Source organism: Lepidochelys kempii, chromosome 2 (assembly GCF_965140285.1).
Source record: "Lepidochelys kempii isolate rLepKem1 chromosome 2, rLepKem1.hap1, whole genome shotgun sequence".
In the NCBI taxonomy this organism is placed as follows: Eukaryota; Metazoa; Chordata; order Testudines; family Cheloniidae; genus Lepidochelys; species Lepidochelys kempii.
Window position 1 is genome coordinate 184,304,840 of NC_136381.1, and position 12,136 is coordinate 184,316,975.

General features: G+C 37.6%; 1 protein-coding gene across 7 annotated transcripts in view; it reads right to left on the reverse strand.

The window, feature by feature from the left end:
• GOLGA4 (golgin A4) overlaps positions 1-12,136 on the reverse strand; it is a 111,429-nt gene that overhangs the window by 75,679 nt on the left and 23,614 nt on the right. For all 7 annotated transcript variants that reach the window (XR_012157450.2, XR_012157451.1, XM_073332980.1 and 4 more), the window contains 4 exons: positions 7,054-7,119; positions 5,696-6,010; positions 2,689-2,736; positions 1,209-1,265 (listed from right to left, as the gene is read on the reverse strand). Coding sequence is in view for 5 of the 7 variants with exons in the window: in XM_073332980.1 (XP_073189081.1) it covers positions 1,209-1,265; positions 2,689-2,736; positions 5,696-6,010; positions 7,054-7,119 (486 nt within the window). In the remaining 2 variants the exon portion in view is untranslated. The remainder of the gene's footprint in view (positions 1-1,208; positions 1,266-2,688; positions 2,737-5,695; positions 6,011-7,053; positions 7,120-12,136) is intronic.

Sequence of the window (12,136 nt, forward strand, 5' to 3'; positions counted from 1 at the left end):
CCCAACACCTGTGTGGTAAGTTGCTTCAATTTCTGATTGCATTTCATTAGGGATCTTTAACTTGATTTTGTAAAACAGTCAGTATAACTTGCTCTCTCTCTCTAACAGGTTGCAGATATTTGTTAAACTTGTGACATGATTCCTATACACTTTGTAAATATCATGTAAGTTAAATTAAAAGGAAGCATACTTGCCAAAGAATTTACCTAACATGCTACTTATACATACAGTATAGGTTCATGATTTCAAATGAACAGGACTGTTTTAATTTGATCAGTTTATCATATTTATGTCCACTCATCCAGACTTTAATTATATTGTATGTTACATGATAAAAATATTTTTGTAAATAAGGAATAATTCAAAACCCTGGCATGGATTTAAATAATAGAGTCATATATGGTAGAAATTAAAGCAAGATAATGCCTCTTCATGAACTGGGTTCTGCACATTGTTTGGTTTTGCTCAATACCAAAGGCAGGATAATAAATGAGTACACGTTAAAGTAAATGACTTTTCAACAATCACCACAGCGGGAAAAAGACTGTATGAGAAAGTTATGAAATTCAACTCAGTTTTTTTTTTACAATAACTTAGTACTTTTCTACCATCTACTTAAATGTGATTTCAGGTATTTCTGTAGTGCTTATGTCTGTAGTACCTAAGCACAGTAAGTCTAAAACAGATAGGGGTCTGCAAATCTTGTCACAAAATTCTCTGACATTATTAGCAGATCATCTTTGGAAAATGTATATTAAAATGATGTGCAACCCCATTTCCAACCACTGAAGCAGTCACAAATTTCATATCCTCATCCACTGTTGGGCCTCATCTAAGCTGCAAGAAAAACCACATGCTAGCCTCAGTTCTCTGTCACAGTTAGGGGTACTCATAACCCATTGGGTCGGGGACAAGAGGAATAGTGTAAACAGGCAAACATGGTTCTATCACAATGTTATGGAACTGTGCTTTATCCTAGATCAAGATAGCAGTGGTTGACGTGGAAATAAGCAAGATAGGAAAGAACATAATACAAAAAAAAAAAAAAGTGGACAGAAATGGTGAAGGGAATTCCAGGTTTTTGGCACTGGTATTACAGAATTTGTTAATTACTACAAACTAAAAAAACTGCACATCAAAGGATAAAACACTACTACAAAGTGTACTTTGTATGAATTTAAAAATATTCAACCATCAATTGAAGTTACCTCTCGTAGTTCTCCAATTCTCCGAAGTGCTTTATCCTGGCTCTGGCTCAATATACCCTTAATAAAAAAGAATAAGCAGATACTTTACTTTAGTGTAGAGGACTTATGTTCTGCATCTCTTTTCCAAATCAAGCTGCCTGATTACCTTGCCTTGTCAAAGTATTAGTACAAAAGGGGTTACTTGCAAATTATAAAACAGAGCATTAAAATCCATATGTCCTGATCCTGGCTGCTGCTACTAAAAAAACAAAAAAACAAACAAATCACACAGAAGTGTAGCAAGCATCCCCAACTGAAGAGTCACAATTGAAAATACACAGCCTCTTTTTATTCCCCTATAACCTGTGGTTTCTATTTTTTAATTATTATTACTTGAATTTAAATTTTAAACTTGTATTATGAAATTTTCTCATTTGATTCCCTAGCTGTTCAGAATGCTCACTTACTTTATTTCCCCTGGGGAACACTGGCCTCTCATTTTTCCACTGTTTGTATTTTTTCTTACCCTTTTTTACATCCTCAAAGAAATCTCTTGGGGAAAGATTCAAAGTTTACTTTTTGTCTAAGTTGGGTTTTTTTGTTTTTCAAATTACTGTTCCATGTGTTTAGCCCCCTACACTTTCGTAAGAGTATTTTTCCCTATAGAACACAATGGCTTTTCATTTCCCCCCTGCTTTTCTTGTACCTGCTATACGGGTAGCATTCACAGCTTTTTGAAACTTCATATGTAAGCAACAAAGGGGGCTTTTAGAACTCATATACCTGGTATTCCTTTGCTTTAGCAAATATAAGTGTGTGAAATGATTACTGTGTCCCTTCACACAGAAAATTATGGCAAAACTAAATTAGAGTAATTAAATGGATATAATTTTTTGGATTTCATTGAAATCATTCTGGAAACATTTTGCAATTTTATTAACAGTAGCACAAATTTTGCAATGGGACATTGCAGAAATCAGGGGGATATGAGAGACTTTAGATCAATGTAGCCCATAGTACACAAGCACTCTGCCAACAACACTTTAAAGAAAAGGTGGTGGTGGTGGTATATGGGATAGTAAAAGGAAAACTACAAAATTAAGTAATTCTGGAATCCATACTGCATATAAGATACACACAACTACCACCTTATGTAGGAAATTTTGTACAGACTGTTCAATTTATTTAGCATGAGCTATATTTTGCCTTTTTTTTTAAAAAAAGAATACATTTCAAACTATTACAGAATAAAAGACTGAACTGCAAAAAAATCCCTAATCTGAAACCTTAATAGAAAAAATATTTTAGTGCTAGTGTAACTTATTTTTAAGATGGCAAAAGAAAAAGGAAAGTTACCTTTAAAATAAAGAGACTCATCTGCTTGGCTTCTTTTTCTTTAATTACTAGTACATCACTTACATATTTTACGATGCGAGAGAAGAACATTTTAAAATTCAGAAATATGCTCAGACAAAACAGGAAAAATTGTACCTCTTCTTACCTGTAGCTTTTTCTTCTCTCTCTGGACAGTCTGATAGGCAGTGACCAGCTAAAAATATACAAAGCAAGCATATTGGTTAATTAAGTCCAGCTCCATCCAGAATTATCTAATTTGAAGTTAAAACTTGATGGTTTATGCAAGTTAACTAAATTTTCAAACTCCTCATTTCACCAGGTAGGCCCTACAGGTAACTTTTTCATGAACATTCCTCCTTTGGGTAGTACATACCAAAGCTCAGCAGGGGAATGTTTTCTAATAAAATATTTTCCCAATACCAAATGTGTTTAGGTTTCGAAGTCTGAATGGCAAAAACAAAAGAGGAAGGTTACTCAGCATGCCATGTACCATTTGTCCCCTTGCAGAAAAGCCTTTAAGCACAGGTGACAAAATAAGTTTCATGCAGGCAGTCCAGAGAATAAGGATTATGGCTGAAAAGCTACACACCTGAAAAACTACCCTGTGCTTCTATGTACTCCTCTAAATCCCAGACAGACTCAACTTCATTTTATAATATGAGGATGTACAAGACAGAATGTATATAACCCTTATAAAGAGAGGCTTCTGAAGCACAGAACTTTTTCCCATCCGCCTCACATACACCCAGCAGAACTGGTGGACAAAGAAAGATTGTAAATTGACCAAGTTTCTCATGGTAAATTGACAAAGACTTAATGAATAATAGTGCAACTCAGTTTAATTAAACTTTGGGGATGTTCCCCTACCATTTGCAAAGCTGGCAGGCCTACAATATCGTAACGGCACTCAGGTGCTAGAGTGTAAACTTTTGAAACTGGTTAAGCAGTACTCTGTTCAGCCAAAACTTTGTGTGCATCCAGAGATCTGAGATGCCACATAAAATCCTAATATACTATGCTGGAGAAAATGTGGGGCAATTAGCAATTTTAAGCACAAGTGATAGTCCTGTCTGGGGGGGCGGGAGGGAACTCTTGGGACAGAAGAGAATAATCAATAATATTTGAAAAGCACATTTAGTTATGACAACAGCCATTCAAGGATTTTGTGGGAATACATAGCCCATGAAGCCAACTTCCCTTTTAAATTATTTATTATTAGAGGCACAAAAATAATGATTGTAGGTGCATGGAAATCCCAATGTACATGTCTGAACAACAAAACAGTTTCTGGAAGAAAAGGAAATCTGTTCCATAGAATAAACGAACAGATTTCTAGAGCAAATTAGGAACTAATTAATAGACCATACTCAAAATCAGGACACTGAAGAAAACTCTCTCTTTAGTAACACTTTCTTTAGAGTTATACAAAGATCACTGGGTTTACACAGGTAAGGTTCGTTTATTGTGTACTAACAGTGAATAATGCAGTGATCAGTTAGAAAACACTGAAAAGTATATAACTGTGCCTTCAGATTCTTAGTGAAAGAAGAAAAAATGAATTTGTCAGATTTGTTTTGTTCATTCTAATTGTAATCTATTTTGTCAATAAGGTTGAGAGACGAGGATGTCTCCCTGCACACACACATGAAACAATAAAAATAAAGAAATGCACATATTTTACTCCTTTCATTGTCACATCAGGAGCCAGATTTGCATAGGAATTTCTATATTCACAGGCAGAGTATATTCAGAGAATCAAAGACTTTTCCAATGTTCAATTCTGAATGAACAAATGCATTTAAAGAAGAGAAGGATGGCTTTTCAGATCAACATTAGAAAATGAAGGTGATCAATTTTCATTGAAAACTGTGAAATTTATGGTCCTTGAACATAAACAAAGAACATTTTGTTTGCTTTTAAGTAGAAATCTGTGGGGTGTGATTTAAAATGAAAGACCAATGGAGGCAAAATGGAAAAACATTTGTATGTTGTACATGGAATACATCAATCAGAACATGTAAATATACGTTTTTGTACTTTGCCTCTGAATGCTATCCTTGAGAAATACAATCAACTGCCATGCAACCGTATCCCATGCTAAACTCACTGTGAAACACTACTGGAATTGAAGATCTGACCAATATTTCAATTATATTCAAATAAATCTTTAGCTCAGGAAACCTTTCACAAGTATATTTTCCATATAACTCAAGAGATCCCAACTGATCCAGCTCAGTTGGTGGTAATATGGTTTTGTATATAAACAAGAGAAGTTAAATATTGCAATGTTCTACAGATTACCAAAATAAAAAAAAAAATCATCTAGAAATACAAATTCATCTAGAACTAAAAAAAAATCTACTGTATATACGCGTTCATAAGCCGAATTTTTTTAGCAAAAAAGGGAGGCATCAGAGAAGGGGGGTTGGCTTATGAACAGGTATAGAGAGGGAGAGGTGGGATTCAGCCCCCCAAAAGAGGGAGCAAGGAGAGGCAGCACAGCCAGCAGATCCAGAAGGGAAGAGGCAGGGCCAGACTCTCTCCACTTCTAGCCACGCTGCTCTCCCCCCAGTCTCTGAAGCAGCTGCAGCTCTGGGGTTGGCAGGCTGCAGCCGTGCCGCTCAGCCCCACCCCCAAGAGCAGGCTGTGGCTGCTTGGTCCCGCCCACCAGAGCGGGCTGCGCCCGTGCTACCCGGCCCAGCCCGCTGGAACATGCTGCGGCCACGCTGGCAGGTCTGGCCCACCGGAGCAGGCTGCAGCCGCACTGCTCAGCCTGCCGGCGCAGCTCCAGCCAGGCCAGAGACATCCTCCCCTGGCCCTCCCCAGATAAGGTGGGAATTATAGGGTCGTCTTATGAATTATATGGTCGGCTCATGAATGGGTCATAAAAATTTTCCATTTTTACTTATCCATCTTGGGGGGGATCGGCTGATAAACGAACCGGCTTATGATTGAGTATATACGGTAACTTTCAAGTTACTAGCCACTAATTAATACCCTTGTCCCAAATACACAGCTACTGAATACATATACAAATACACAGCTAGTGAACTGATAAATTTCTTCCACTTTTTCAGCCCGTCACTCCTGCCTCCTCATCACTGTCTTTTCTTCCCTCCCACATTTAGGAAAGTCAATAAACATTTTCTTACCTCAGAATATTTTCCTCTGTAGTTGCCTAAACTACGTTCCATTCTACGCAATCGTTGTAAAAGCTGTTCTTTGCTGAGGCTGTCCATGTTTCCCAGTGACTCTTCTGCCTCGCTTTCAACATCAGATGGTGGATCAAATGTGGGACCAGGTGTGTCAAAGTCCAGTCGATTTAATGACTCTCTCGAAGAAGTTCGTACCAGGGACTCTTTAGAAGAAGAGCGGAACAGGGATTCTTTTACTGGACTTCGAAACAAAGATTCCATTGAAGGAACCCGGAGTTGGAGTTTCTGTGCAAAAGTCTGAGTGTCACTTAACTGCAAAAATATAGGAAATGGATTACTTTGGCACTTCAATAAATCAGATCAATTAAAAATATAGGTACATATACACACTAAAATACAATCTTCATAGTGATTTTTCTTTTTCTTTGAAACAAAACTACTTATCTAGTGAAACATAGTTTGAAATTAGCCTTTGTACTGAACTGTATGGCAAAGAATTTAAATTAATAGCATCCTAGCAATAATTTAAACAAGTTTTTAAATGATCATCAAAAACCTAATAGTTGCATAAATATCATATTTGCTCCTAAGTTACAAAAGAAGTCAAATAGATACCGTTAAACAGAAGCCAATATTTTACAACAGCTTTATAAAGTCATTAAACATATCTCAAAGATATTGAAGTATGTTTCCTATGACCCACATAGTAAGTTTATTATACAAGTACTTGTATGGTAAAAAAGCGTAGTGTCTACTTCAGGGTTTCTCAAACTGGGGGTTTACTCTCTGATAGTCTTATTTCTTTATACTCACTTCAAATACTTAGTTCTAATATAGAACTTTTCACAGCAAAAAGAGTACTCTTACTGAATTATACAAATGAAGTTCTCTAATGATATCCTGCACACTAGTCAGTACTCTACCACAATTCTTTTTAACCCTACCAAAAAAATTTTTTTCCAGTAGAAACTCACTTTGCATCCATGCAACACAATCTGTTTGACAAAAGCCTGAAAGTAATACCCATCCACACTGAATTAGCCATGTTATTTGGGGTAAGACTGGGGGCCTACCTACATGTCACCAAATTTTGTTAAAATAGCCCACTGGAAAGGAAAGAGAGGCTTATGCAACTTCACATCTAAATCTTCATTTCCCACAAAACTACCATTTATTAATAGCAATCCAACAGATTAAGCTGCCCAGTCTTAACGGGCAATCACTGAGCTGTGCAACTTATATATCAAAGTATTTGGCCACCACTACTCTAATACTGAGTCACACGAACGTATCAATACAGGCTAAAGCAGTCAACAGCATTTTTAATGAAATGAAAATGCTACAGAAAAAAGTACCTGAGGAGAAGGTGGTTCACTTCCATTGCTGTCTGTGGATTTGGGGGCTGTCTGTTTAGATACATTCTGTGATGCAAGAAAATAAAAATATTACAAGAAAAGGAACACAATATAAAGCACAAAGAAACCCACTTGTTACAAACAGCATCCCAGTTCTGTGGCTTTGTAAATGTTTTTAGTAAACATAATTAGTACTTTTCCTTTTTTAAAATGCGTTCATGCAAACTGCAACTAGTATGTTAAGTTTTGAAAACACAAATTGCTGTAATATACAGAACTACAAAGCTGCTGTGTGTGGATTGATTAATACACTGAGAACTTCAAATGTCAACATCTCTTCTTAAATTACTCATAGGGCTTGCATTTGAAATATTTATTCATTAAGAAAGGTACTAAAAACAAATGGAAATGATAGCAGGAAAAGTGTGATTGATTGGTAACAAGTATTACACTACTACCACATGGGTTGTAAGCAATTACCCATATTACCTTCCTTATATCAGTACACTCAGAAGTTTATGACAAAGTACAGAGAAAGAAATGACACTTTCAGAAAAGTTATGATATGCAAAACTTTTTAAAATAAACATTTCTCCTCCACTCCCAAATGAAAAGTCAACAGAAAGCAATAATTTTTTTTATTTTTATTAAAGAATTTAGAGATGATTTCCTTTTCTTCCCCCTCTGTTTACATCAGTTCAGCAGCTTCTTGACCTGCATAAATTCAAATACTTTATTGGTATTCAAACCAATGCAGGCTGAAGTGGTAAAAATGCTAAAACCTGAAAGCGAGAATCTTTCAGGCTAAGAACTGCAAAGTATCTAAACTGAGCCAAAAAATAAGGATTACATTATAATGGAAACATTAAAATTGTATAAAAGGGGTTTTTAAATCAAGGTACGTCAAATGAATTTAACACAAGCATTTGTACGTAAGCCATCACATGCAATAGAAGTGCAGTTAAAGTATTCAGTTATTACTACAATTGCAAATGTCAGGTTTAAACACAGTATGTCTACAATGAAATTACATTGCATATATTTACTGTAAAAACGGGAAAGAGGACGAGTACTCCTATAAGATAAAAAGGACTTCCAATGGATTCATAAGGGATGGATGGACTCAGGGTGCCAAGGACAAAGTCTAGAACAGACAAGGAAGCCTGAGAGGGACACACATTGTACATCCAAACTGACACTAAGTGAAATGAGCAATAACATAAACCATATAAAAAGTCTGTTTAGTTTTGGAAGTTGTATTATTCTGTCTACACTGAGCACAAAATCTGTGTACTCCTTAAGAGGACTGCACCGCTAAAGGAAATACTAAGTTTCTTGGGACAACTATTGCTTCCTACAATCCCTGTGTATTCTACTTATGGGGCTGTCATAGCTTTCAATAGGTTTTACTCACAACTACCCTGGCTCTCAATTTTCACTTTCTATCTTAGAAAGCTAGTAATTAGGGAGACCTAAATAAAAATATAAACTTCTGATTCATCATTTGTGCAGTACCAATACTATGCTCAGTTCTGTACTGCACATAAAGGGAAGACGTTCCCCGCTGCAATGAGTTTACAGGCTTCGGGCTTGTCTGCATTTGACACATTAAAATGGCACAGCTGCAGCCATGGTGCTGTATTGCTTCAGTGTAGACACTACAGAGATGGGAGGGGTTCTCCTGTTGACATAGTTAAACCATCTCCCCAACAGGCAGTAGCTAGGTTGACGGAAGAATTTTCCCATGATCAACATAGCTAGGTTAAGTTCCAAGTGTAGACGTGGCCCAAGTAAACAACACACATCAGCTACAAAATGCACCTGGTGGTCATATCATGGATTTAGCACAGAGCTGTGGAGGTTTTATATGTCTGTTTCGTAAACAAATATGTTAACATATTTTAGACTGAAAGACTGAAGCAACAGTATTTACTAGTTCCAATCAGGTATTTATATTTATAAAAAAAATATGAACTGACACGAGAACAGCATCTATAAAGATTATTGTGAAATGTAGTTTCAAAGTTGAAACCGAAATACACCACCACTGTGACCCTAGGAGCACCCCAATGCCAGAGGGGAAAGGGCTCATTGCGATCTAGCAAAGGCTCAGCTGGCCTGACTAGTTCAGCATACCCCAACTCACGGCTGTCATAATCTGTATCTAAAAGGTAAGGGATCACATGCAAACTTGTAACACACTAGTCGTTAATATTATTGAGTGGTGTATATACACGTGATATGAAAGATAACTATATACTGGAAATACATTCTTAAAGTGTGCTTGGCAGGTGGCGCTTAAGTCACTTCTCCCTAAACAAAGGAATGTGGTTCTACCCACTTGAATGTGTCTCCAATGTAAATTGGGCAAGGAGAGACAATAAAAGTACTTAATAGGTAAACAAAGCCATCAAACTAGCAAGTGGGGGAGATAGTCACTTAATTATCACAACAGGTAGACTACAAAATGTAACATGGCATCAGCTCTCTGGTGGGCAGCAAGCTGAGTCCTCAGGAGGTCTTTCTGACTTTGAAACCAAAGAAATTTTTAAAATATAAACAGAGAAATCCATTCTGGCGTCCTTCACCTGAGGAGACAAAGAAACCATGTGCTTTGGGCTCTGTGGTGGAGCCTTGCTAAGGACTGGCCAGCCATGCTGGAAGAATGACTGTTTTTAGTCTTTGATGCATATTTTTATTTGTAACCATTTCTATCCCAATTTCTTCTATTTGGTATCACTTAATTATCTGTTCTTTGTTAATAAACTTAATCTTGTTTTATTACAAAACCATCTCAGTGCAGTGTTTCAAACTGAAGTATAAAATCCTCAGCCAAACCAACAGGCTGGGGCTGTGTACTGTCTTTTTAAAGAAGTAGTGAACTTGATAAGGTTTTGTGATTGCTACAGTGAGAGGGGTGGAGCATTGCATAGGATATGGTTTTGGGAAGATACGGGACTGCAAGGGCTGTTGGTGTCACCCTGCAAGAAGAAGCCAGGATGAGGTTACTGTGCTGTAAGCAGGCTGCTGGTGCCAGGGCTGAGCCAAAGCTGTCGAGCACAGAAACATCCCCGGTAGGAAGCAGTTAGGTGAACCCCGGAAGCGTCACAACCGGCTATCCCCCATCACAGTATATAATTAACAATTTAATCTTAATTATGTTACTCTTTTTGTAGGTTGTCCTAATGTACACATACACCCCTCAAAGAATATACACTAAATTATTATTTTGTAGTAGTGAATGGAAATAACACTGTTTAATTTTATGTACCACCTAAGGACTAAAAAAGGACCACTACACACAGTGCCATGTTACAGTAATTTAAATAATGTATGTACCTCAGAACATAATGTATGTTCTGAGGGTCATATCTTAATATCTGTAAAGTGCATTGCGATCCTTGGAAGGAAGGCGCTATGTCAAAACTTCACTCTTTGGTAAGTCACAAGCTTAAAATTCTTTAATGTTAGTGGATTTCAACACTTTATGTTTATTAAAACTAGAATCAAGGAGGCTCTGCTGACATTTCTATAGGCTTGAACTTAGTGCAGGTGAGGTCAGGCTTTCTGCAGGCCACTGGAGAAGCACCACACCACTCCCTGGACTTCTAGCACTGACTGAAGTTCTGAATCAAGATTACTTTGATTACTGCTCCTGCTGCTTCAGCCTTTGATAACAAATAACCCCAGCTCCCCTCACATTTTGATCTTCACTCCTATGGGGACTCAAACACAATCAGTCAGGAGCAAAGAAACCCTGGCCCATGAATCTTCAGTCCAAGCAACACCAGCAGAAGAGAATACAAGGAGCCTATAAGCAGCAGTAATAATGCAAGTAGCCCATCTCAGCACTTAATATGCCAAGGCTCTCTCCCACTGATCCATAGCAAGCATGACATCACCAAACGCAGCTCTGTGTGGAAACCTCATTAACCCACAAATGAGGTCATCTTTATTAGTGCAGATTAATCAGGTTCCACTGTATATAAATGAGGGGTCAGACTGATTGGATATATCCTTCTCTGGTGCCCCCAACCCAATCAGGCTTCCCCTCCCCCCCCAAAATAAATTTGCTGTTTCTCTCTAAGTTTCTATCCTTTATGTTTACAAAGATAATGTCCTGAGCATGAACTGATGCACCGCAGCCTGCCTGAGAGCTATATTTTCAGGCTGTCTGTAGACTGAGAGGTGTGAACTGATCCATATACCTCAGTAGCGTGGTAAATCTGAAAGTTTCAGTAGTTTAAGTGTCTAAATTGTTAACTATTTTATTACCAATCATTTTTCAGAAAAATCTAGCTATTTTGGGATTGTGTGTAAATTTTGAATTTGAGGGAATAGGATAGGAAGCACTTAGCGTACATTCCCCCCTCCCCCGCACACACAATCTGACTTCTTATACACACAAGAATTCCACCTGAGAATAACATTTCACCTTGAACAGCCTTCTCAGAATCAACTAACACAAGGAATAAAAGAGCTTCTCTCCAATTCAGAGCTGCCAGACTTTCACAGCTTCCCCACTATGCTCCGGTCTTCTAGATCATATGCACCCTTTACATAGCCTTAAAAATTCCAGACAACACTCTTCTTTCATTTTTAATTTAACCGAAGAAGTTGAGCTTTAATTTAATTTCCAGTATTCTGCACTCATCAAAAAAACGTTTCTTATTTAAACCTGTTTATTTTGTCCCTAGCTTTCCCTATATCAGGGGAGTGAAGAAAAGCTGTTCTCGTGATCACCTCCTCTCCCTCTCATTCTTGCCCCCCACAGGCACACTGTCTTTTTAGAAAAGGATTAAGCAAAAAGTGGCAGAGCCACTGACGAATCTTGATTAAAAACACTGGCAATACCCATTAATGCTAAACCTCACATGATTTTTTTTGAGGGGGAGAGGGGAGTATTTGTGCAGCTAGTGGTCCCAGGAAGGGCATGCACAGCCATCACTTCAGCATGCACAGAAATGTTTGCTCCAAAATGAAGCCACAACCAGGATACTACATAGTGTGCTGTTTTTCAGTGCACAACAGTCTACGGCTGGAAGCACAAATGAATACAGAACCTAATTATAACTGCAGGGAG